Source organism: Lucilia cuprina, chromosome 6, assembly GCF_022045245.1.
Source record: "Lucilia cuprina isolate Lc7/37 chromosome 6, ASM2204524v1, whole genome shotgun sequence".
Classification (NCBI taxonomy): domain Eukaryota; kingdom Metazoa; phylum Arthropoda; class Insecta; order Diptera; family Calliphoridae; genus Lucilia; species Lucilia cuprina.
In genome coordinates, this window is record NC_060954.1 from 61,780,356 (window position 1) to 61,806,480 (window position 26,125).

At 27.4% G+C, this 26,125-nt stretch overlaps 1 protein-coding gene across 3 annotated transcripts; it reads right to left on the bottom strand.

The window, feature by feature from the left end:
- Positions 1–1,420: 1,420 nt before the first annotated feature.
- LOC124420918 lies at positions 1,421–21,519 on the bottom strand. 3 transcript variants are annotated; one of them, XM_046955374.1, is made up of 3 exons: positions 21,285–21,519; positions 20,651–21,146; positions 1,421–1,920 (listed from the first exon to the last, which is right to left on the bottom strand). In XM_046955374.1, the coding sequence occupies exons 2-3, from the start codon at positions 20,907–20,909 to the stop codon at positions 1,436–1,438; spliced, it is 744 nt and encodes a 247-aa protein (XP_046811330.1). In that variant the 5' UTR covers positions 20,910–21,146; positions 21,285–21,519; the 3' UTR covers positions 1,421–1,435. The 3 variants fall into 3 exon arrangements, with proteins under 3 accessions (XP_046811330.1, XP_046811331.1, XP_046811329.1); XM_046955375.1 differs by having other exon boundaries at positions 21,398–21,511; XM_046955373.1 differs by having other exon boundaries at positions 20,651–21,519.
- Positions 21,520–26,125: the final 4,606 nt, after the last annotated feature.

The following is a 26,125-nucleotide window of genomic DNA, read 5'->3' on the forward strand; positions in this document are numbered from 1 at the left end:
ATACATGTATGTTTGTTTATATAATAGATTTTAACTAATGAATAAATAATGAAACTACACCATTTCCAATTGCACCTAAAAAATATTAAATAGACGTTATTTACAATGCAACGAATGAGAAAATTTTAAAATACAGTTGGAAATGGTATAAAAATAGTTGATATTTTAAATTGTAGCTATACCCAGTATACTTTGAAAGCCTAAAAACAATTCATAAATAAATGTATGTTATGAAGAAACTACTTTTATTAAAACTAAATTTAAGGTTTATAGCTCTAATAGTTTCCCAAATGTGCTGATGTTTATAACCAAAAAAAATTTTAGCCATACTCACACCTTAAAATATACAGTTTGACTCAGAAATTGGGTTCTATAAATCGACATTCGAAAGTCGAACAATCGACTTTTTGTCGAAAAAAGCTGAAAAGTCAAAGTCGACTATTTTGTTCCAAAATAGTCTATAACTCGACTATCGTCTATGAAAAAAGTAGAAAATTCGAAAAAAATCGAAAAGTCAAAAACTCGAAGATAGTAGAAAAAAGTTAAAAATAGTCGAAAACTTAAAAAAAAATGAAAAAAAAAACTCAAAAATAGTAGGAAAAACTCGAAAAAAGTAAAAAATTGTCGAAAAAACGTCCATATGGTCAAAAAGTCGAAAACTCGAAAATAGTAGAAAAAAATCAAAAATAGTCGAAAATTTAAAAAAAGTGTAAAAAAGTCAAAAACCCTAAAATAGTCGGAAAAGTAGTCGAAAAAAAGTTGAAAATTGTCAAAAAGTCGAAACATTGAAAAAAGTCGAAAATGTCGGAAAAGGTCGAAAATAGTAGAAAAAGTCAAAAATAGTCGAAAATTTTAAAAAAGTGGAGAAAAGTCAAAAACTATAGCATAGTCGGAAAAACTTGAAAGAAGTAAAAAAATAGTCGAAAATAGTCAAAAAGTCGTAAAGTCTAAAAATCTACTTTTAACTAAATGAAAAAAGTCGAAAAATTGACTTTGCATAAGATGCAAAAAGTGGAAAAGTCGAAAAGTCGACTTTTCGTTTCAACAATAGAATTATACTCTGAAACACTTTCGATTAAGACATATTCGCCCGTCTTTCCGGCTGGCTAGTTGTCCATGTAAACCTTGTGAGCAAGGCACAGGCCGTAGTTTTCATAATATGTTGAAAAAAACTAAATTTCGATTTTTATTGCGTCAAATATTCCAGTATTTCTCCAAAAGTCGACACAACTGAATTAATTTGTTTCCTATTTGAACATAGCACCCATAAGAACCCCCTTTTAAAACTTGAAAAAAACTTGGCCTATAGTTCCTTTCAGAAGTTTTAGGGACCTTTTTGGAAAAGATTTCGGACTATTTCTTTAATATTTTAAACTGATATCAAGATTTTTAGTTTTGATGATATTAAAACTACTTCTTTGTACACTAATTCTCGTCATTTGAGAGGTGGACGACGGGGCACTCTTATGTAAATATGTAAATAATAAATATGTGTATATACAGACACACATTCACTTTTATTAATATACATATATAATATATTACTTACTATACTCAGCGGACAACTACGGCCCGACTTCAAACCACCCGCCGTTGATACATTTAATTGATCCATAAATGTTGACATTTTACTGGGGTTTTGAGCACCGCCTTGACGGCCCGTGGCATCGTTTTCTTTATTCTCTACCTTTGTACTGGAATGATGATGACTGTGTCGTATTTTTGGTAAAATTAAACGTATAATGAAACCATAATTAGGTGGGGATGATAGAATTCGAGTGCATAATTTATGCTGTGTGGCCGCAATGGCTTTATTGAATTCCAATATTAGACTAGATTCTTTGCCTTCGCTTTCGATGAAATGCTCCTCTTGAAGATTGCATATCGGTTCAAATGTGGGATTTGAACGAAAGTCAACATCTAAAAATACAGAAAAGATAATATATAATTAGTTTTTTCCTAAATGTTTTTATTTATTGTTTTTCATTAGCTATAACAACTATTAGCTTTTCTTGAATGATTTATGCCGGAATCTGCCAACTAAACAAGAAATATTGACCAATTTTCTTGTCTCATAACTTAAACGAGTACATCTAGCGGAGAAAAAAACAGAAATTCAAAACTTTTTCCTAGCTGCAACCAACAACCATACAGTCAACTGCTATATCCTCAATCCAACTTGGTTAAACTGCTGTCATTGTCAAAAAATCTTAATAAAACAACAAGAACAAAAACAATGGCTGTCATTTGTTCTCCAAACAAACAACTTTCTAACTGTTAGAATAACTTGCACACACGAATTGTGCAAGAGTTAATGGGTCAAAAAAGATTGTTGCTGCAACCGGCAACAACTTTTAAGATTTGTTTTTACGACCACCATAAACTCATAAATAAATCGTAACAATGTTGCCAACAACAATAACAAGGAATTAGACTGTTTTATCTATTTTCTTTAGTTAAACCATTCCAATTCCAATTCATTCATATATTTTCCACACAATTGCCCGGTATAAATAATAAACAAATAACTAAAAAAACGAACAACAAACAACAAAAATATTATTTAACGGTTTGTAATCCAATGAAGAAATATTTAACAGGAAAGAAGTGGTTGCTCGAGGCATAAGAATTGCTATAGCAAAGGTGGTAGAGGAAGATCAAAAAAGTAAATGGCAAAACGAAACTGTTGTTATCGCTCTAGTGAACGCATATAAATTAGTGTGTTTGGTTGGCTGGTAGGCGGACAGACGGTCGAGCAAATAAACCGTTTGATTAAAGAGCAAAATTGTAACGATCTTTAAGTTTGTCGGTTATGACCGAATTTATTTTAAGCTAAACTCTAAAACTTTTTCAATTATATAGGAATAATATTGTCTAAAGGTTGGAAATACTGCACTGAATCTGTGTGACTCGCATTTGCAATTAGAGATATAGCATAATACCCTCTGCACTATAGTAGTGTAGTGAATAAATACCCTGAATGTTCCAAAATCTTTGAGTTTTCATTCTTTAGGTTATAATAACTCGAAAAAGAAAGAAAATAGGTCAGATGTTAAGCTTAAATATACAGAATTGACGTTATAACTAGTCTATAGCTTAGTCTATTAGTTATAACCCATATAGGATATGGATGAACCCTTAAACTTTGGAATTTTCTATTAACTAGTCTATAGTCTAATTTGCACTATAATACTTTATTGGCTATTCTATGGTTTAGTCCATTAACAGGACTTTAGCCTAAATACATTGATTGGTTTATGAACTAGTAGAAAGTTCAGAAAACACGAGTGAACTTTTTATTCACATATTTGATTTGAAGATGCCATAATGAACTCTTAAAGGCGGTCGGGCCGATAACTGTAGTTTAATGTTTCTTTGGAGTAGATATAATCCGTTACAACTGATTAATGAATTTTTATGTATATTATCTGCATTATCCTCCCCCGGGGGCATGTTACCTTGGTGAAACCTCCACCTTGGTGTTATTGCAATCCAAAAGAGGTGTTACCAACACGGGACTATAAATTGGTATTTACAGTCTACTGACTGGCTTAGTCCTTGATAGATTAAAAAGAGGTCTAACCTGAAAACCATGTAATCTGGTACTACGGGTGGCCAGTTGCCCGCAGGACTATGTCCTGGGTGGACAGTTGGTTGAGGTTCCTTGAGGATCCACGTAGCGGCTGTGATTAAAAACCAACTTCGAAGGAAGAGTGAGTTGCGGTTAAAAGACTGATGTAAGGTAAAGTCAATATTTTGGGATAAGTTCGGAGTGAGTGACTGTGGGACTAAGCGTTGGAAATGAGTTGGTATTAGTTGTATATGGTACGGGATGAATGTGGGGTGCGGCGGGCCTCACCCACAAGTCTACCTACAATAAATGTGTCGTATGTTTTTCTCTTATAAATGTGTCGTATAAAAAGGATGTGTGATGGGTTGTCTGATGATGGACGAAAGGTATCATATACAATATACCATTGAATTTTCCTTCCTTGTGCAGATATGTTCAGAGTAAACTTTGTTCATATCAGAATTACCACAGTGTGTCTGTGTGAGTATGAACAAAGTCTCGGATTATTTGATGGATTCGTACTTTGGTCTACCGGTTACTTCTCTAGCAGGCCATCCCATCTGCGTGGTTGTAAACGAAAGTGATGTTTTACATCTCGGAAGTTAAGCAACGGTTGTTTACTATTTACTCACCCAGTGGTTGAAAAAGTACTACCGTGTAATAGAGCTAGATGTCGTAAACCACTTCGGCATTAATATGTCTGCATTATCCGAAAAAGACAGTGATTTCCATTTGAGCCTATCCACCTGTTTGACTTTGTTTCATCTTTGTAAACGAGGGTGAAGATAGTAGTCACTTCATCTTCCCTTTTGGGCTAGAAAGTGGAAACTTGAAAACCAACCTTTAGCAGTTTGTTGTGCCTATGCATTAGTATGTAGAGTAGTCTGTAATCTAGTCTTTATGGACAAAGCTAGTTATATGTTTTGGAAGTAGATAATATAAAGTATAATACTACTGAATTTCCCATGTCTGTGCTAAAAAGACATATTATCAAAAAATTGTAAAATATTCAAAAATTCAGTTTAAATAGTGGAAGAGTTTAAAAATTGCTCTAACATCGAAAAACGTGGAGAGCAATTGTTGGCCAAAAATAAAAAGAAAAACAAAATAATAAACTTGTTTTATTAACAATTTGTTTTGTTAAATATCTTTTCTCAATAAACAAAAGCAAATTTAATTTTATTTATTTTCGGTAGTTACTCATATGGTGATCGAAACGCACTTTGGATGCTAAATAATCAAATCATGTGATTCTGAAATAAGATACAGATGATTAAAAGATTTTAGATTTGTTTTTATTTCACCAGTCACATTATTGATTGCAAGCCTTATTTGGTAAGTGGAAAAAATAAATTAAAATAAAAAAAACTAAAATAAATTTTTGTATTAGAATGTTGTTTTTTGAAAAGATGACGTGCTTGGAAAGGAAGATAAGTAAAGTTTTAAAGATGTCTTTAAAATATTCAAAAAAGAAGAATAGATTTCTAAAAGAGAAAATGTATTTATTTGACAAGTATTTAAGTACTCAATATTTCTTTGTTTTATTAAATGTGTCATTTATTTGGAAAGTGATTGAAATCTCAATTTAAAATCGTGTTACGTTTATCGAAATGTTAATTAGGAAAACAATTTCTCTTTAATAATGATTTCTTTAAACTGATTTAAAGTTTCAATTAAATTTAACTAAAAACTGTTTTAACACATTTTTGAGAATAGATTTAGGGTTTTAAGTTGAAATTAGGCCTCTTGGAATAATGAAATGGTAGATTGAACTACTCTATAGGATCTTTGTAGTACAAAGTTAAGACCAAGACGGGAAATTAAAATAAGCCAGTCTGAGGTTAGTATGATGTCTTTTGAGTGGACACACTGGATTACGGACACGAGTATACAACATTGGACGTACAGATTCAGACGAAAGTAGAGCAAATGGAGAGGTCAGTGAAACAAACTGTCAGGCATCCGACGAAAATAAATTCAAGTTTCTTAGGAGTGAAATTATTTCGGAAATAACATTTCTCACGAACACTAATTGGCCACGTCTTGTAGACCATATTGTATATATACTAATCTACTTTAAAACTCAGTTTTTAAGCACTCCAGATGGTTCGGTTAGCTGTTAAGCTATTTTTAAAGATCCGAAAAATTAGTATTCAATTCTCAAAAGTATTTAAATTTTGTAACTTTTGTTTTTGACACACATTTAATACAAGGGCTTCATATAAACCAGTTTTTTCAACCAATCAATTACAGAGTGTAACAAATCTGATTTCTATATTCGGCTGTGCTGAATGTTATATACCCTTCACCAAGTATGTTTTAAAAAACAGTTTTTATTTATTCTGTATATCTGCACACATGTCACACATAACATACACACAAACAAATATAAACTGTAGCAGATTTTCAATAGGAAACTTCTCGAAAGCATGTCTGAGAGAATTATTGAAGATTCAGATCTCGAAGATATTTGGAGTCTTCAGAAAATTGATTTCAACAGACAGACAGACGGACATGGCTTAATCGACTCCGCTAATAAGGATCCAGAATAACAAACGGAATGACAAACTTATATATACCCATCTCACGAACGTGAAGGGTATAAAAAAGTATTTATATGGTGACCAGATACACGGATCTTAACAGAATTTTTATTTTTGTGTTTGAGAACATGGTCCAATTTTGAAACAAAATTTGAATCTTTTATTTTGTTAATAGGTCTTCAGTTTAGGAAGATGAGATCTTGTTTAAAAATTTTATTTTTCCAATTTATATTATACTTAATGAAATCATGACAAAACTTTAGAATATTGACAGAAATAAGAAAAACTTTAAATAAAACTAAAACTTAATTATTTTATTAAAGTTAAAGAGAATACCACACGAGAGTTTTTCTCTATCAAGCATGAACTTTGACTTTCTACTTAAAGTTTAACTTTCTCTTTTGTTTTTATAAAAAAAGAATATGCAAAAAAAGTAGCCACAACCTATAGAAAAGAATCAGAAAAGCAAAACAAAATAAGAAATTGAATGAAAAAAAAAACGGAAATAATAGTAATTAAAACACAAACCACTTCGGTTTCTTTTCTCTTCCATACACAGTTATGCTCCAAATAATAGCAGTTTAAGATCATTTCCTAGACTATAATTAAACACAATGAACTACGTACTAACTACTCTTTGTTAACACAAATAAAAATTAGGTTATAACAATCATTAAGCCGCTTTTTTTTTGTTTCGTAAAAGATCAGCTCATTAGAGACCGGGTTAATGGGGCTTTAAGTGGCCTAAACAAATTAAATAAATTTGATCTTTGAACGTCAGAGATTTTAAACAAATATTTCAAAACAAATATTAAAAAAATAAATTGCAACTCTTTAATTAAACCAAAAACACACTAAAAGAAAACACAAAACCAAAATACTGTTATTTTGCAATGAGAATGTTCTGTTAATTTTCTCTCTCTCTCTTTACGTAATTAAATCTTAATCAATTACTTTTATTTATTTTGTGTTTGTTCTTTGTAACTTATTAAAACTGTAAACAACAACGTTTGTTTTAAATGTTTTTGTTGCCAATCATTTTTAAATGTTTTTTTTTCGTTTTTTTTAACAGTCATATGGCAATAATTAAATTTAATAAACTCTCATTATGATTGACATTCATGTTTAAGGAATTTTTTATGAGTCTTTTTTTTTTGTTTGTTTACAAACGTAAATCTCTATGTAATTGTTTGTCAACATTTACAATGTTGTTATTATTGTTGTTGTTGTTATTTTTCAACTGATTTATGACAACAACAACATGACATTATTATTATTAAAAAATTAAACTTATAATCGTTACTTTTGTATTGTAAACAATAATGTGTGCTGTGTGTTGCGAGTATTTATTTTTAATATTAGTAATTATTGTTAATATTACAAGTATTTGAGATTCTAAATATTCAATAATAAACGTACATATGTATGTATGAAGTTTTTTTTTCTAATTTTTATCTCTAACTCATTGGGTGTGTATGAAATTTGTTTTTTGTTTCCAATGCTGTAAATGTGGGTCAATAGTTTTTCACAGTAGATTTACTATAAATTTCATTTACAACAAATGCCAACATGTGTGTAAATGATGATGATGATCATCATCATGTTGTTTTCAATATTAGAGCCCTTTAAATTTGTTGCTGTAATTGTTTGACGCTCGTTAACTGTGAATGAAGTTTGTCATAGAAAACAAGGTCTTGTTGTACTGATTTTAAACAAACAAATATTATTTGTGACTGAATGAATATAAATTGTAAAAAAAAATCAACAAAATAATGTAATTGAGTGAATCAACCTATAAATGAATGAATGTAAAAAGTATGAATGCTGAGCTGCGATGTTTATTTTAACAATCACATGTTTATTATTACAATATTTTGAGTTTAGTTGAGTTCACCCTTGAATTTTAAAATTAATAACTCCATTTACAATCAAACTAGACTATAAATTATATACTAGATTAAAGACTTTATAATAGACTAAATTATAGAATACATTATAGGCTAAAACAGAGTATACGAACTGGAACATAAACTATACTATAGACAAAACTATAGACTAGACTATAGAATAGATTATAGACTAGACTATAGAATAGCCTATAGAATAGACTATAGAATAGTCTATAGACTAGACTATATACTAAACTATAGACCATACTATAGACTAGACTATAGACTATACTATAGACTAGACTATAGACTAGACTATAGACTAGACTATAGACTAGACTATAGACTAGACTATAGACTAGACTATAGACTAGACTATAGACTAGACTATAGACTAGACTATAGACTAGACTATAGACTAGACTATAGACTAGACTATAGACTAGACTATAGACTAGACTATAGACTAGACTATAGACTAGACTATAGACTAGACTTTTTAAAATCAAAATTCGAATTCAGGTTAAAATGAGTCAAACAAAAGTAAGTAACTTTAGTTAAAATGTTTAAGTTTAACACGTTTTTTTTTTCAATTTTCTACTGTAGATAATTGCAACAATTATCAAATCATCAAGTTTTGCTCTAAATAAAAACAAATACGCCCCCAAAACAATACATTGTTCCGTTATAATAAGTTTTAAATTTATTAAATAACGAAATTAAACAAATTGGTGCTGGTACCAAAAACACAGTTTATATATGTATGTCTTTATATACTTTATACTAAATAAATTTGCGTATCACTAATCCGTTTAATGGGTTCATTGAAACTCAAATTGTCACGTTTTGTAAACTTAACTCCAAACTAGTCACACTAAATTTAAATTTAGTATATGTCTGTACTTTAGTAGATGACAAACATTAAAAATGAATAGTTAGATATAATAAAATTAAAAAAAAACAACAATAAAGTAAAATAATTACAAGTCATTTTTGATTATTGTCAGACCCGTAATGGGAAGGGGCCGCTAAACTGAGAGGCGTCATCAGCATTGTATTCGTAGTTGTCGTGCGTTTATACGCAACTCATTGTGCATAAATGATTAAATATTATAATTTTTTTTTTATATTTTTTGCATCTTATTTTAATTCATTATTTGCTAAGTATAAAAAAACTAACAACAATGTTAAACAAAAACAATAAAACTATAAAAAGTAACTAGAAAAATTGTTAATAAATATCACGTTGCGGCAATTGATGGATGATAAACAATTTTTATTGTAGTTTTTTTTTTTGCAACCGTTTCAAAACGGTTTTGTGGTTTTTTCTCAAAACCTTTCAGTCTAGTTGTAGTGGATGTTAAGAGGTGGGTGGATGTGTGGTTTCGAATGGTGGAGGTTGTTAAATAGAGGTGTGTTTTAGTATGTTAAACAACAAAATTTAAGCCAACAACTACAACAGCAACAACAAACAGTTGCAACCGCAAAATAGCGCAACAAAAAGGAAATTTTAAACTTGTAAACTTTTTCTGTTGATTTTTTGTTTGCAAATACTTTAACATTTAACAGTGAAACCCGGTAGTAAATGTTTTTGTTTTACATCTCTGATCCATCCACAGCCATGTAAATAAATACTTACTCGTACTTGTATCTCATTGATACTTTATTTGTGAAAATTTCTTCTTTGTTTTGCAATTTTTAGTTTTGTTTTTTTTTTTTGGGTTTAGCAAAAATAATTAACGTTTTATTTATTTATTACAAGCAATTTTTAAACTTGTTTTATTATCTTTGTTTATTTAGCCTCTGTTTTACTGCATTTATTCATTCATTTCCATGTCTGTTTCTATTTACAAGTTCACTGACCCTCCCTTCTTCAATTGTATGTACCTTTCTGTAGGGTTAAATAAACTCTTTTTATATGTTTTTACTATAAAAATCATTAATAATTTAAATTGATTTATTTAGACAATTTTAAGGGAGTTTAAAGGTATTAAATCATATTTCTTTAATGATTTTCCACGTATCTTTTTTAAAAAACAACTTTTCATTTTTCTAAAATTTGTGTATATAAGTCCACTTTACCGAGTATTGGATATTTCAACAAAATTTCGATTTATAAATTATAAATCGACTTTAAAATAATCGAAGAATAGGCTTTTTATCGGAAAAAGTCGAAAAGTCGAAAGCGACTTTTTTATCTTGACAAAGTCCTCAAGTCAACTATCCTGTAGAAAAAAATCAAATAATCTCTTTTGTAAATAAAAGTCTAAAAGAATCAAAAAAAGAAAGATCCAAAAATCTCGAGAAAAGTAAAAAATTATTTACTATTTCATTTTAACTGGAAGCCACTTATTCGAAACTTACTGAAAGAAAGATGACTTTGATTTTTTTAACAAAAGTTCAGTTGTTCGATAATTCGAAAGTAGGAAACAAAAAGTCGACTTTTCGCAACCTTTTAATATCAATTATCAACTTTTCCGATAATTTTTTCGAACTTTGGACTCAAAATGTGCTAAATTAAGTCTTTTACTTTTTCCTAATAATATAGTCGATTTATGGAACTTTTTAGGACAAAAAAGTCGACTTCAACGCTTCTTGACAAGATTTCTCAATTATTTTAAAGTCGATTTTATAGCAGTGCCGTTAAGTCGAAGTCAACTGGCAAAAGTCGACTTTTAATCAATTATGGAATCCTTCTTCTAAGTAAGTTAGTTTTGAGTCATTCAGTTGTTTTAGTTTTAAAGTTCCTAATATAACATCACATGCGGGAATTACTTTAATTTATAAACAAGTTAGAAATTATAGTAGGACGAGGTGTAATACCCTACACCTGAACAAAAATAAAGTGGATAATACTTGAGCCATTTATATATGTATAGTCAGGCGTAGCCGACCATATGATACCCTACACCAGACAGTATGTATGTTAAAAATGGGGATTATTTAAAAAATAAAGCATTTGGTTTGTTTTTTTAATTTTATTTCGGAATATTTTTACTTTTTTTGGCAAAAAAAAGAGATGTCATTTAAAGTTCTATAAAACTAAATTTTGTCGACTTTTGTTAACATAATAGATCATTTAAAATAATTATAAGCCAAAAGGCCCTATTTGGGGGTACGATTGTATGGGGGCTAGTCGAAATAATGGACCGATTTTAACCATTTTCAATAGGCTTCGTCCTTGGGCCAAAAGAAGTGTGTGTGCCAAATTTCATCCAATTATCTTGAAAATTGCGACCTGTACCTTGCGCACAAGGTTTACATGGACAGCCAGACGGACGGACGGACATAGCTTAATCGACTCAGAAAATGATTCTCCCCACTAAAGTGGTGTAGGGTATAAATAGTATACCTTGCTTTGAGAACGGCTGGACTTACACCAAAAGGCACGCTATTTAAAAATCACAAAATTTCTGGAAATTTATATCAATTCCTTTATAAATGCTCCTCATTTGTTGTAATTATTAAAGAAATATTTAAAATTAATGTCATAAAGTAAAATAACTTATTTCAAAATGTATCTAAATGAATGCAATTTTAATGCATAGACCTCCTCCTCCTCTAACTACTACCAGAATAGCACCAAATAGTTGTCGACCAATTAACAGCAAACAAAACTAAACGTTTGATTAATACAAATTAACCCCTTGACTTTTAAACAGACAATCACACATACATATATATAGATACTTGAAATATCTATGTTTGTGGCCATAAACTATCGCACACTTTTGACCACAATTGAAAATTTTGATATACTCAATGGTTATGAGAAAACGACAGTGGTTTAAAAGTGTGTATTTATCCAAAAATTTCAGTATTTTAAAGTTTTACAAGATTCTCGATATGGTCACAGAGAGATCAGTAAACATATTAATTAGCCAAGAGTTGGAAGAAGGGAATGCAAACATGAAATTGTAACAATTGCAAACTTAATTTTGAACAAAAGTCTTGCGTTAAAAACGTATATTTTCTGATCGAGATCACTTTCCCATTTACAAGGTTAATCCAATAACTTAGTTAAACTTTCAAGGACCAGAATTTGAAACAACACTATACTTACAATTAAAACTCTGGCTAATAATTTATTATTTCATAAGCAAAATAATAAATTGATTTATATGGGTAGAGGTTATAAAAAAAATAGAATAAAATTTTAAATAGATTCAAATAATTTAAAGGTGAATGAACAGTCGTGTGCCTTTTAAAATATTTAAACAATTGATTTCTATATACATGAGTACCCTACAGCGATTTTTCTAGAAACGTTATAGAGTGGAGTAGTAAGAACATAATTAATTAAAACTGTGCGATTTTTGTATCTTTTTGAACTAGATTTTAATAATTTAAAAATTTTCTAAATTATGAAAAGTAATAGGGTTCTACATATCGACTTTCGAACAATCGACTTTTTGTCGAATAAAGTCGAAAAGACGAAGTCGACTATTTTGTTCCAAAAAGATAACTCGGCTATCGTCTATGAAAAAAGTCGACTTTGTAAATAAAATTCGGAAAAAGTCGAAAAGTCGGAATGTAGAAAAAAGTCTATAATAGTCGAAAATTTAAAAAAAAAAAATTAAATAAAGTCAAAAACTCTAAAAAAGTCGGAAAAACTCGAAAAAAGTAAAAAAAAATAGTCGAAAATAGTCAATAAGTAGAAAAGTCGAAAAAAATCGATAAGTCGGAATAAGTAAAAAAAATATCAAAAATTTAAAAAAGTCGACCATTTATAAAATACTAAAAGTATAAAAGTCGACTAAATGAAAAACGTCGAAAAATCTACTTTGCATAAAATTCAAAAAGTCGAAATGTCCACTTTTCGTTTCAACCATAGAACCCTAAAAGTAGATTTTTAATTTTTAACTTTTTCAAAATTTTTTATATCAACTTTTTTCCTTATAAAATTGATTATTCAAATTTTCGTTATATTTTTAAAAGAGTCGACTTACTCTTTTTTAAATTCCCGCAGTTCTTGTCACCCTGTCGTTTCTCTTTTACATTCCGGCACAAGATTTCAGTGACGATCTACTCATATTTACATTAAACGGCGTTAACTAACTACCGCGGATTCAAAATGTTTGTGTAGCATAAACTAAAGCCGTCGTAATTTATAAAATTTCAACCGATTTAGTTTTTCAAAATTAAAAGATTTATTTGTTTTAATTCTTTAAAATGTTTAAATTGATTATAAATAGAAATTGTTGCAAATAGTATTTATATTTTATAATAGATCAAAAAAATTAAAATAATGTTATTTTCAAAGCGTGTGTTCGTTTTTTGCAAATATACTTTTTTTAAGGTCAATAAAATTGAAACAATTTTTAATTTTAGTAAAATGTTGTTCAAATAAATTTGATTTATTTTTAGTTCTATATTATATTTGTTTGTTAAAAATGTAAAAGATAATTTTGTTTGGTTGAAATAGAGTGTTAATTTCAATTAAATTTTCAAAAACAGATATAGCCGATTTTTTTTATATCTAACATTGTCTATACAAAATAGAACGCGTGATTTGTCACGTTCTGTGGTCAGGGTCAATGAAAAATAAAGGTGTCAATTTAATTTATAAATAAATTTCAATTAAAGTGTATAAAATTTTCAAATTTAATTGAAAACTAGAATGGTAATTTTTAACATGAAATATAAGCATACTATTTAACAATTAAAACTAAAACAATGAAAAAAATATGAAAATTTTTAAAATTTCTTATTAGAAAGATATTATTTCAGAAATATATTAAAACGTTGGGTTTTTTTCGTTATGACAGAACAAAAGAAAGTTTATGTCTTTTTAATTTTAATTTTATTGCTCTTTTTTCACATTTTGAAAAAAATGAACAATGATATAGAAAGATAAAAAAATCATTGATTTAAACAATACCGTTATTTTTAAAATAAAAAATAATTTATTTATCCATATTTCTTGTTATACATAATTCTTATTAATTGGTTTTAATTTAGAAATAAAAAGATGTGTTTCGAAATTAAAATTATAACGTACATTTTAAGAAAAACGAAAAAAAAAATTGTTAATACTATAACAAAGTATCTAGTTTCTAAACTAAATTTTGGATATTTTATAATCTTTAAAGTTTACTAAGAAACTTTTATCAAATTAGCAAATGAGTTAAAGTTCACTAGAACACACACACACACACAACATAAAAGAAACCAAAGAAAAACACCAACAGCAGACGTTACTTTACAGAGTTGAAAATAAATTTAAACAAAAAAAAAAAAATAAAATACTCATGAACTCTCAAACTCACGTCTGTTTAATTCAAGAATTAAACAAAGTAAACTGAGATAGTTATTCATTAACTCTGGTAAAATAATGAAAAAAAAAAAACTTTTGCTTATATTTTTATGTAAATTAGTATAAATTATGAAATTAAAATTAGATTTTAAAATTCTTGCGAATAAATCTACATGCGAAATGAAATTTGTTTGTTAAATTTTAAGAAATTACCACAAATTGAAATAATATACAAACTTGATTTAAAAAACATTTTATAAGAGTTGTTTTCTATAAATATTAATTTTTTAAACAAGTGTCACGTGCAAAATTCATATTGAAAAGTGTTTTCAAAATTATTTGCCAACATGTTTGCTAGATTCAAAATAATATGTTAATATAACGTGTTATTTTAATAAATACAATTATTTAATGTTTATCATCATCAAACACGTTTAATTTTTTCAGTTTCCCGAAAAAGTTTTCAAACTAAAATCAGTTTTTCAGGTTGTGTTTATGACCAATAACTAATTAACTAGTTAGTTTGAAAGGAGGATGTGTATATATGAAATCAGAAGAAATACACGTAGGTAGGACTAGAACACTAACTAACTAACTAACTAACTAACTTACTAACTTACTAACTTACTAACTTACTAACTTACTAACTTACTAACTTACTAACTTACTAACTTACTAACTTACTAACTAACTAACTAACTAACTAACTAACTAACTAACTAACTACCTAACTAACTAACTATCTAATTAACTACCTAATTCATTTCGATCGACTTTTGCCGGTTTTTGACTTTTCTACTTTTTTCGCTTTAATTTGCAAATTCTGATAAGACAGTCGATTTTTTGACTTTGTTATGACCAGGGCAAGGATTTCTATGCAAATGCATGTTTGTAGTCAGTAACTCAACATAACTTTTAACTAGTTTTCATTTCGAATCAAAGAATTTGGTACAAAATGGCATCGATTTGTTGTTGCATATTTTGTTATAAATGCATAAATTGCATATTTTTCTTTAAATTGCATATATTTGCAAATTTCCAACATTTTTCCAAAACAAATTGTTTTGTTTTCTCTGTATTTCATATTTTTACAACAAATTAGAAATTTACATTTTAGAATATTTTAAATAAATATCAAGAAATTTCAATTTAACAACAAATTACTAGGTTCTATGAAATATAATTTTACATAGTTTATTTAATTTTTAAAACTACAATAGTGCTGAAGATATTTTATGTTTGTACAGCTAATTGTAATGTCCCTCTCTGTGTCCATATTAAAAGACTACTTAATGATCTCTCACGTCCATAATTCACTTAAAAATATTGCCAAACGATAAAATTCGGAAGATATATAATTGATACAAAAATACATTCATTCACCTAATTTTATTAGAATTGCTATCAAGCTTTTCACTTTCAGAAATAAAATATATACTATTTAAAGTTGTTTCATATATATGTCATTCTCGAGGTCGTGGTTCCTTTATAATGGTATTATGGTACATAAAGCAGTCCTTAAAAACCTGTATATTTGTTGTCAAAAACTTAAGATCTGAATATCTATTAATATGTACCTTCACAAAGAAATATTTTTTGGTGCAATTTTTAGTGCCTATTTTCCCATTGTATATTGCATATTTTAAGCGCATATTTTTAATTTTTTAGTCCATGAAAATCCTTGCCCTGGTGATGACGAAAAAATTGATTTCGACTTTTTTCGATCATGTTAAAGTCGACTTGAAAAACCCTACATCAGATCATTCCTGAAAATTTGAGCGGCATGGACGTTTTGCCGGGAATGTTGACACAGAAACAACAGGATAACACAAACAAAATTATTTAGAGGAATGAAAAAACTCACATTTTGCAGCAAAATATTGAAAAAGTTCTATTCCAAATTATTTTCTCAATTAAATACTTTTCAAAAGTCCCTTAAGTCTAAAAATTTTGAGAGCATTAGTATAAAAACTTTTATACTTACAAAATTACTTTAGTCTTAATAAATAACAGAATTTTTAATTTAATTATATGTATTAACATAATTTATTATGCCCTCTTGATAACTAAAGTGTACTATGTAGAAAATAATGGCAAAAAATACGAATACAATGAAGTTTTTAGCTTAATCATGGAAACTTGTTTTTTTACAAAATAATATTTTTTTCACAAAATAATCTTTTAAAACAATATAATGAAGGTATGGAGGGAAAACTTGAAAAGTTTAAGCGAATAATTTTTTAAAATACATTTACTCAAACATTATGGATGCACTTGACTGCACTGGTTTTCCCTAATGGCGGGCTGGCTGTCTGTCTCCTCTATGACTGTCTATGAAACTAGCAAGCGGAACTTAAAAGAATTTAAACTTGTTTCTCAGTGCTAAAGAAAACTTAAGTTATTTTAATTTATGAATTAATATTTACCAACCATTTAATTGAAAACATTAGTTTCGGTATTTTGAAACTTTATAAGGAAGTGAATACTTTAAATGTTCTGTTTACTCTATCTATCATTATCATCGTTTACTAAGTTCTTAGTCATTTCGTTTTGTTTGTTTAGTTTTGGGGTTTTGGTTTTATTAATATTTAGAAATCTTCATCCTTGAAACTGAAAAAACATGCTTCATTTGTGCGTTTACTGGCCTTTTGTTACTTGAACTTAATGTTCCGCAAAATAACCATTTTCTGTTTTCTACTATTAACTATTTCTTGCCAGTCAATGTGGTAATTTACAAAAAAAAAAACAAATAGTTTTTTAAATATTACTAAACTTTAACATAATTTTTAAATGTGCTTTTGACAAACTTTGATGTTTATTTTCTATGGAAATGTAAATTAGCCTAAACTAAAGGCTATAGAAATTTAAATTTTGAAAAAATAAATGAATTTTAACAATAAACTATAGCACTTTATATAAAATTTGAAAACTTTTATGTAAAGAGAACAATAAACATGTGTTTTTTTTATTTAAATAAGGATTAAATTTCTCTTTATACAAAAGAAATTATAACTAATTGTCTTCTAGCTTAATTTTAGATTTCTAAATTTTAATTAAAATCTTTTAAATTATTATTTAAATTTTAACTTATAATAACTTTATTTGAAACAGTCAGTTTTTGTTAAGAAACACCCTGTGCTTACATCCTTTTGTTTTGTTTTGTTCTCTTCTTTTGTTTTTTTATTTACTCGTTAAGTTAGTTGTTGCTAAATTTTCGTAGTAGACTAATAACGCTTTAAAGAAGTTTATTTAGTTAAAAGTTTTTGTTGAAATTAAAGTGTAAATATATTTTAAAAAAGTGTTAATTTAATAGAATATTATCATATTATTGTTATAATAAAATAAAAATCTTATAAAATGTGTAAAGAAAAGAAAACTTAAGATATAGGGCAGCTGCCGGCAAGTTGACCTTCACATTAGATAGTCTTCGTTTAATTGAAATTTTCTCTAAATATAAAAAGAAATAATTGTTTAAGAGAAATTTATTAATAATTTAAAGAAAACCAACAATATTTTTAACAAAAATTTAAGTAAATTTCTAAAAACTTACAACTTTCAATCATGAAAAGTAAATTAAAACAAGAAGAAAAAGTGTTGTGTTTATGTTTTGCTTGCTAGTGTTGTTGTAGTGTAATGTATAAAATATGATCAGAATAATTTGTGTGTTGATTTGTTATTGTTTTTGGTAATTTCGGTTGAATTTGTTTTTGTTATGGAAAAATTAACAAAATTAAAGCAAATTATTAATTAAAAGGAGATGGAGATGGAAGAGTGAGTAAAGCAAGAGAACATTTTAATTGAACGGAACAAAGGTAAGTTGTTAATTAATATCAATAATGGCAGGGTTGGAGAATTCAATACTATTAAAAATAATTATAATATACTACGAGTTTATAGACCGACATTCGGATAATTGACTTTTTTTAAGATACAAGTCGACTATTTGTCTAATCTATTATCTTGCTAGAAATTTTTCAACAAACTAGATATTTCGTAAATACAAAAAGGTAACACATCTAAATTATCATTCTACAGTAGAAATGAAAAGTCGACTTTTTGACTTTTTGCATTTAGTTAAAAGTCGACTTTTCAACTTTTTGCATTTTATGCAAAGTCGATTTTTTGACTTTTTTCAGTTAGTTAAAAGTCGACTTTTAGACTATTCGACTTTTTTATTTCACAGACGATAGTCGAGTTTTCGACTTTTTTTGGAACAAAATAGTCGACTTCGACTTTTTTCGGCAAAAAGTCGATTGTTCGATTATTCGAAAGTCGATTTATAGAACCCTAATCTAAATATTTAGAAGAGCAAAGGTAGGGACATATAGTTAAAACAAAAAGTCGACTTTTAGACTTTTTGCAATTTATGAAAAATTTAATATTGAAAACGACTTATTTTGACTTTGAATTTGCTCTCTTTTTTATTTAGTTTAAGTAGATTTCAAAATTTATCTGTAAGAGTAATTTTTTATATTAACTTTTTTGACTTTTATTTACAAAGTCAACTGTTTTCCTACAATAACTACCTAGAAAATCCAGGAAAAATTTTACTTACCCGGAGCAAGCAAGTAATATTGAAGCAATTGGGAACTACTTACTTTTGGGATAAATAACTAATTATTTTATTTTTATTTTTTATTTATTAGTCTTTCCGCTTACTCAGTGCTTCATTAACTAGTTATTTGTAGTACTTTTTGGAACAGTAAAAAAAGTAAAAATCGACGTTTTTTAAATATTGATATTAATTATAATTCGAACCACAATCGTTGAATAGATGCTTTAGATAGTTGGACTGATTCTACAAACCCCATTGAAAAAAAAAAATAATAATAATAATGTTATTGATAATGACCTCTCATTACCTGGTAACTTGTAATACTCCATATTTGTTGCGATATTTTATCCAATTAGAAGTGTTAGAAATAAAACTTACAAAAAAATGAATTACTTTTCATCCAAAAGCTTGTAAATATTTGACAGACCTCATTTTTTTTTTTTTTTTTGAACACGATTCTGGGTAGTACGCAATTTTGTCTTAATTCAATAAGAACATAAATATTTAATGTCAGTCAGACAATTCCACTTACAAAAGACAAGAACAAAGAAATTGTTAACTGTTATGTTAATGCAATAAATCAATTTTAAACTTTTAATTACAGTAAAAAATGTAATTGCGTAGTGGAATTTAAATAAAAAGATAAACAAATAAGAAAAAAATAAAAGCAGATTGCAATTACTTAACAAATTTTTTGTGAAATTTTGACAAAAACATTCCACTAAATTTTTTTCTTTAAAAACTGTGGAATATTTTGTTTTTTTTTTAATCCCATAAAATAACAATTATTTATAATTACAGTATTTTCAGTTTTTTTTTACCAGTAAAATCTTGGTTAAATTCTTTTATTACTTTTTTTCGCAATTGTTTTTACATTCAAAATTATTTTATCTATAAACTAGACAACAAGCAGACACTTTCATTTACAGATTTTGGGTTAAAATAATAAAATTTTTAAATGAGTTTATCTCGAGGAATATTTATGTTTTTATTACTACAACTACAGCTGATGTGAGTGAATACATTATTAAGAAGATGTTATCTTTTCGAATTTGTTTTTAGTGTAAAACAAAAGAATATAGACAATTTCAAACCTATAGAGAGTTTAAAATTTTGCTCACAGTCTAGGATAAGTATTAGACAGACAACAGGTTCATCAACTAAACTATTGAAATGTTAATTAATAAATTTTAAAGTTTTGTTTTTAATTGTCACATGTGATTACGTTATTTATTAATTAATTATACTTATTGATTCATTAATTAACACTTACTGATAAAATGTTGTTTGGTTTAAAAAAGCTAATTAATTATAAATATTTAAATAATTTATAGTTGTCAGGGACAATAAAGAAGAGAGTTGCATCTCTTAATAGGTAACGTCATTGCTAAATTGCCAACACTGTAATAAGAAAAATATCCATTTATATTTACTAACGGTCAATTACGGTCACTTTGAAAACCAGTTTAATTGGAATTACTAGTTTTAAACTATAAATAAGTTGCAGTTGATTTATGAATAAATGTGCATTAAGTAGGTATTTTGTTTATTTTTATACATATTTTATTTTGTTGCACAAACAAATGCAAGTTTTATTGAAAAAAAACTTGACTTTGATCGGTACAAAAAACAAAATCCAACAACTTTTTATTTTATATAAAAATTTGTTTTCCTTATAAACAAATTATTAACATACCAAACCAAACAAAAAAAAAACAAATTAAAAATATATTTTTATAAAACCAGCCAAATATTACGAAATTTTGTAAAATTTATTTATGTAAATATTTAAAGGTATTTGTTATTTTTTTTTATTTTCTTGCTTTTGTAACATACTTGTATAAACGGCAGCCCCCTGTATTACAGTGACACTGTGCAGTAGACACCAAATACCGATTATTAATTTTAAATTAAACTTTTTGCTGCTGTTGTTATTGCTGTTTTTGTGGGTGTTATGATGTTTTTTAATTTTGGCATAATTGCTGTTTAAATTAATAAAATTTTTGGTATTTGTTTTGCTGTTAATGTTGCACATGCATTTACTGCTGCTGCCACTTAGACCATTAAAGTTGTTTTTAGTTTTAGTTGCAACCATTTTGTTTATCTTTGTTTTTTTTTTTAACTTTTGAAATGAATTTTTAATTTTTCTTTATTTTATTTATTTTAGAAAAAAAATCTTAAAAATATATTAAAACATTTTGTTGGTATTAAAACAAATATGTTTTTTTTTTTTGCTTTTTCAAATTTATTTCAATTAATTAACAATTTTTTTAAACAAATTAATATATAAATAACACTCTCTCACAGACACGTACTCTCTCAGTCCCGCAAACTGTAGCCAAAAAAAAGAAACGATAAACGTTATAGAAACTGAGCTAAAATAAACACAACCTCACTTTAAAACAGAAGTTCTTGTAGAAAATTTCGAAATTTCGTTAAATATTTTCATCATTTATTTTTCACAACACACAGTCAGAGGCAGCTCTTTTCCTTTATTTCAAAAAAAAAAAAATTGCACACAAAATTTTAATTAAATTAAAAAAAACTTTTTTCGTTTTCTTTTCTTTTTTTTGCAAATAATACTTTTTTTCTTTAATTTTTATTTTTGCCGTTTGCTTTACTTTTGCGTCAGTTTTACGATCAACAAACTGTTCGCGATCGAGTCACAACTTGAACTGATCTTAACTTTTGGTTTACAACTAAAGCAGCATATGGCTGAGCAAACAATCGACCAGGCATTTAGTCAGTCAGCTAGAAGAAATGTGGGTAGAGCTGTTGGTAGTGGTGGTAGTGTTGGCAGACAAGATAAAAACTAAATAACGCTGTTATGGATGTGCTCACGCCAGCTGAGTCTTGCTTATTTTAATGTTTCCATTGTTCGGTTAAAACTTAATGCAAAAAGATAATTTCTTAATTACAAAAAACATATATATTTTAAACCAGGCATGGAAAATCGAGTAATTAAGTACTTTTTAATATCGCAAACATATTTCGTTACATTTTCTAACATTTAAACTCTTGATCCACGTAGCAGACTAGTCTATAGTCTAGTTTATAGTCTAGTCTATAGTCTAGTCTATAGTCTAGTCTATAGTCTAGTCTATAGTCTAGTCTATAGTCTAGTCTATAGTCTAGTCTATAGTCTAGTCTATAGTCTAGTCTATAGTCTAGTCTATAGTCTAGTCTATAGTCTAGTCTATAGTCTAGTCTATAGTCTAGTCTATAGTCTAGTCTATAGTCTAGTCTATAGTCTAGCCTATAGTCTAGTCTATAATCAAGTCTATAATCAAGTACTCTAGTCTATAGTCTAATCTGTAGTCTAGTTTGTAGCCTGCTGTATAGTCTAGCCTATAATATAGTCTAAAGTTCAGTTTACAGTGTCTAGTCTATAGGGTCATTTTCCCACGTCTGTATTAAACTTTTTATAACAATGTAGATATAAAGAGTAATAGCTCTATAAGTCTTACTCTTTTTAATAACTAAAGAGAAATTCTATAAAAAAAACTCTAAATTCTCTTTAATTTTCAACAGATATTTTTGTTACAAAAATACTAAGCTCGTCTTATAGATATGTATAAAATTTTTTGCTTTAATTTCACTTAAAAACAGCTGTCTCTATAGTTCAGCAATAAATTTTCAATTTCATCCTTAAGATTTTTTATTTTGTTTTAAACACAAAGCCTTTGTTTTTGTTTTCGAGTGCAAAAAGAAACAAAAATTATTACTACTGATCTCTGGTGATTCATTATTTTTAACGTCTGAAAAATCTTTAACCTACATTTTTAGTAATTTTCGTAAATTATGACAAAAAGCTAAAAAAAAAAAATTAAAAAAAATTTGTCTTGAACAAAAAAAAAAATTGGCAACATGGCGTTAAATTCACTTTAAAATACCGCAAAAAATTGTTTATTAATTTACTGACGTTTGTTGCAATAAAAACTAAAAACATAACGAAAACTTTACCAAATGTGAGTATAATTTTTAAATAAAAATAAATGTGCACTTAGCAACAAGTAAAAAAAAAACGCTTAAAAACATTCAAAAACTATAAACAAGAGAAAAAACCCAGTAATTGATCATAACAACGGCTACAAATCACCGTTGTGTGTAAAAAAGGTCTAAGATTGGTTTCTGCATACGATGGCTATTAAACATGAATATTTTTTTTGAATAATGCCAGTATTTCCTTAACAATAGCTTATTAGTTAAAACAGACAATATTAAAATAAAAAACATATATCACAACTGTTTGCCCAAGTAACTAGTTACGTGACTAGTTACTTTTGATAACATATTCCTTTTCCCTACGTAGAGATTTTCTTTATTGTTAATGTTAATCTAATTACTTAAATTTCTTAACATGAAAAAATATTAATTTTTTTTAATCTCATTTTTTGAACTTTATCCATTTAACCACTCAACGGGTGTCATGTTGTAAATGGTACATTATTTATTCAAGAAAAACAACATGAAGTTGGCGGCAGTTGGTTTAGGCCTGGTTTGGGGGTAATTGCAACTACATGCAACTAGTACAACTACTCTTGTACTGACAATAATTTGTTGTTGTTTATTTTTTTTTTTTTTTTGCAGTTTCTTTTTATAAGTAAACGTGATCAAAGATCTGCAAAAGTTATTATTTGTTTGTTTACAATATAATCTATAAATAGCACACTATGGTGTGTGGTTGTGGCAAGAAAAAGAAAAACAACAAAATTTAACATTATAACAATAACAACAAAATATAAAATTACAGTCTTAACTTGTTTTCTATTATTATGATTTTTACAATAAACATTAAACTATGGTCGGACTGGCTTATGTCTATTTATTAAGCTAATATGGTATTGTGCTCTATATAAAGAGTGAGTTAAAAGACAAACGAAAGTTTTAATTTATATATTAAATGTTAGATTTCCGTTTAATAAAAGGATCCTTAATACAGTTATTTAAAAAATTTACGAATGATATTGGGTGTATAACTTAAAAAAGCGGATCTAAAAACAAATTTCTTTAAGAAATACTAGTGTCTAAACATTTGCTACTTATTCTAGTTATTTGTTTCTTTAGAAAAGTTCGAATTTTGTTGCAACAAAGCCACATTTGACAAAATCAGACTTGCGAGTGATAAAATACATTGAGTTATTACGTTATGATTGAAAAATGCCTCCATACGACAATTCAAATTTCAAGGAATCATTATTTGTAGTACGACCAAACTACCGAATTAATGTCAAAAAACGATCACAGGCGATTAGTATGTTTGAAACGAGCATTGACTAAAAATATGAAATATAAATTACAAGATTATTTCAAAACTACATAAACAACTAAAAAAATACAACTTACTGTTTCATTATCTCATTCGATTACTATAAGTTTCCTTCAATATAGAACGCCTTCTCTTAGACTTTACTTAAGAACCGACAGAGATTAACACATATAATTGTTGACACACATAAGACAATTTGAGCGATATCGGGTGATAAAAACGTATCGGAGCATTAGCGGAATAATCTTCCCGAAAGACGTAATGTATTTGCCATTAAGGGAAGGAAACTATATGATGTTTACGTAATGGATTCAAAACCATTTAACGCAACTATGGTTAAAAAACATGGTCAAGTGAGTCTCCATAATTTAAAAATTATAAAACATAATCGAACGTATTCTGATAAATGTAAATTACTCCTAAAAGACAGTAATACTCTGAAACACTTTCTTTGTCATTGTTATATTATTGTCGTAATTAGATCCAATGTCGTGCAAGCTATCTCATACCAGATAATGTATTCCTCAGAAACACTGTTTAGCAAATTCTTAGAAACAGGCACAACAAGCCCGTTGAAAGCCTGAATGTAATTCTTTGAATCTGGTGTTGAATATATCCTCCTTTCAACCTAATTCCGAGATCAGTGAAAAGTTATATCTATTTCAAACCGGTTCTCCTGAACAGTTTGTTGTTTGCAACTAATACACTTTTACTAAATTATAACAAAATTTAAAAAAAATATGTATTTGTGCAACTCACTCGCTGTGGTATTGTTGTATGTAATAAATTAAAAAAAAACATTTTACATACAACGATGCGATATCAATTGTGCAAGTTCAGCAATCATTAACTCTCTATTTTAAAGATCAAAGTATAAACTGTCACTTGTAGTACTCACTGTAAATTTAGTTTTCTAATATTTTGATAATATTTTCCTATGTGAACATCTCTCAAAACTTTTACAAAGTTGATCAAAATAAACACATACTGCATTTTTGGAACAACATCTGTTTCTCAATATAGAAAATTATAAAAATAACAAAATATATAAATCCATATTCAACAAGCAAGTTGTTGACAAATTTACTTTTTTTATTGTTTTTGCTTCAAAATGTGTATTTTTGCTTAAATACCTCCCAAATTTTATTTGATTAAGAAAAAAATAACAAATTTATTTTTAGATGAAGTTGTTGTTCATACGTTATTGTTGTTATTGTTATGTTGTTTTTTGTTTAACTTAATAGATAAAAATATTGACGCCACAATATACAATATTTTTAAAAAAAGATACGAAAATAAATAAAAATGGATTTATAAATTAATAACGAACAGGATGAAACAGACCGGCTTTGAATTGCAATCAATTTAAATTTCATCAATATGTACAACATACAAATATGTAAATTTAATTAAATTACATTTTTATAAAATTTGACGATTGGGTGTTTACTAACAGCCACTAAACCACAAAAACTACTGGCAAGAGTTTGTTGTTTGGCTGATAATTGAATAAATAATTACTAAAGTTAAGTTAATTTGAAAATTGCACTTATGCACCCATTATGCGTTTTTAACTACGAATATCAAAATAAAAATCAACCAGTTTTGAAGTCATAAATAGAATTGCAAAAAAAAACAAAGATTTAATTCAAAACTCAAACACAAAAAAGTAAATGTAAATCCCCTATAAAATGTTGCAACAATTTTCATAACTTCAACGTTAAATTGCAATTGCAATGACATTTTTTTTTTTTTTTGAAAAGATGTAATTATCAATCACATGATATCAAATAACATCAAATACCGCAATATTTTATATTTTCGTATATATGGCAACAATTTAACAAAATATTCTCTTAAAAAAATTACTAAAACTTAAGAGACTACTCCTTTAATCTCTTAAAAATACTTAATTATTTAAATTTTGCAATTATTTTCTTTTTTATAACACAAAAAAACCAACAAAAAAAATTCAAGTTTTTCAAACTTGTAAAAATAAATGCACGCGCTTAAAGTCACGTTCCATTCATTGGATTCCCTTG

Coding starts and splice junctions, on each gene's coding strand:
- LOC124420918 (XM_046955374.1), bottom strand. CDS start 20,909: ATGGTTGCAACTAAAACTAAAAACAACTTTAATGGTCTAAGTGGCAGC. Junction 1,921..20,650: donor GGGGGCTGCCGTTTATACAA/GTATGTTACAAA, acceptor CTGTATTTTTAG/ATGTTGACTTTCGTTCAAAT.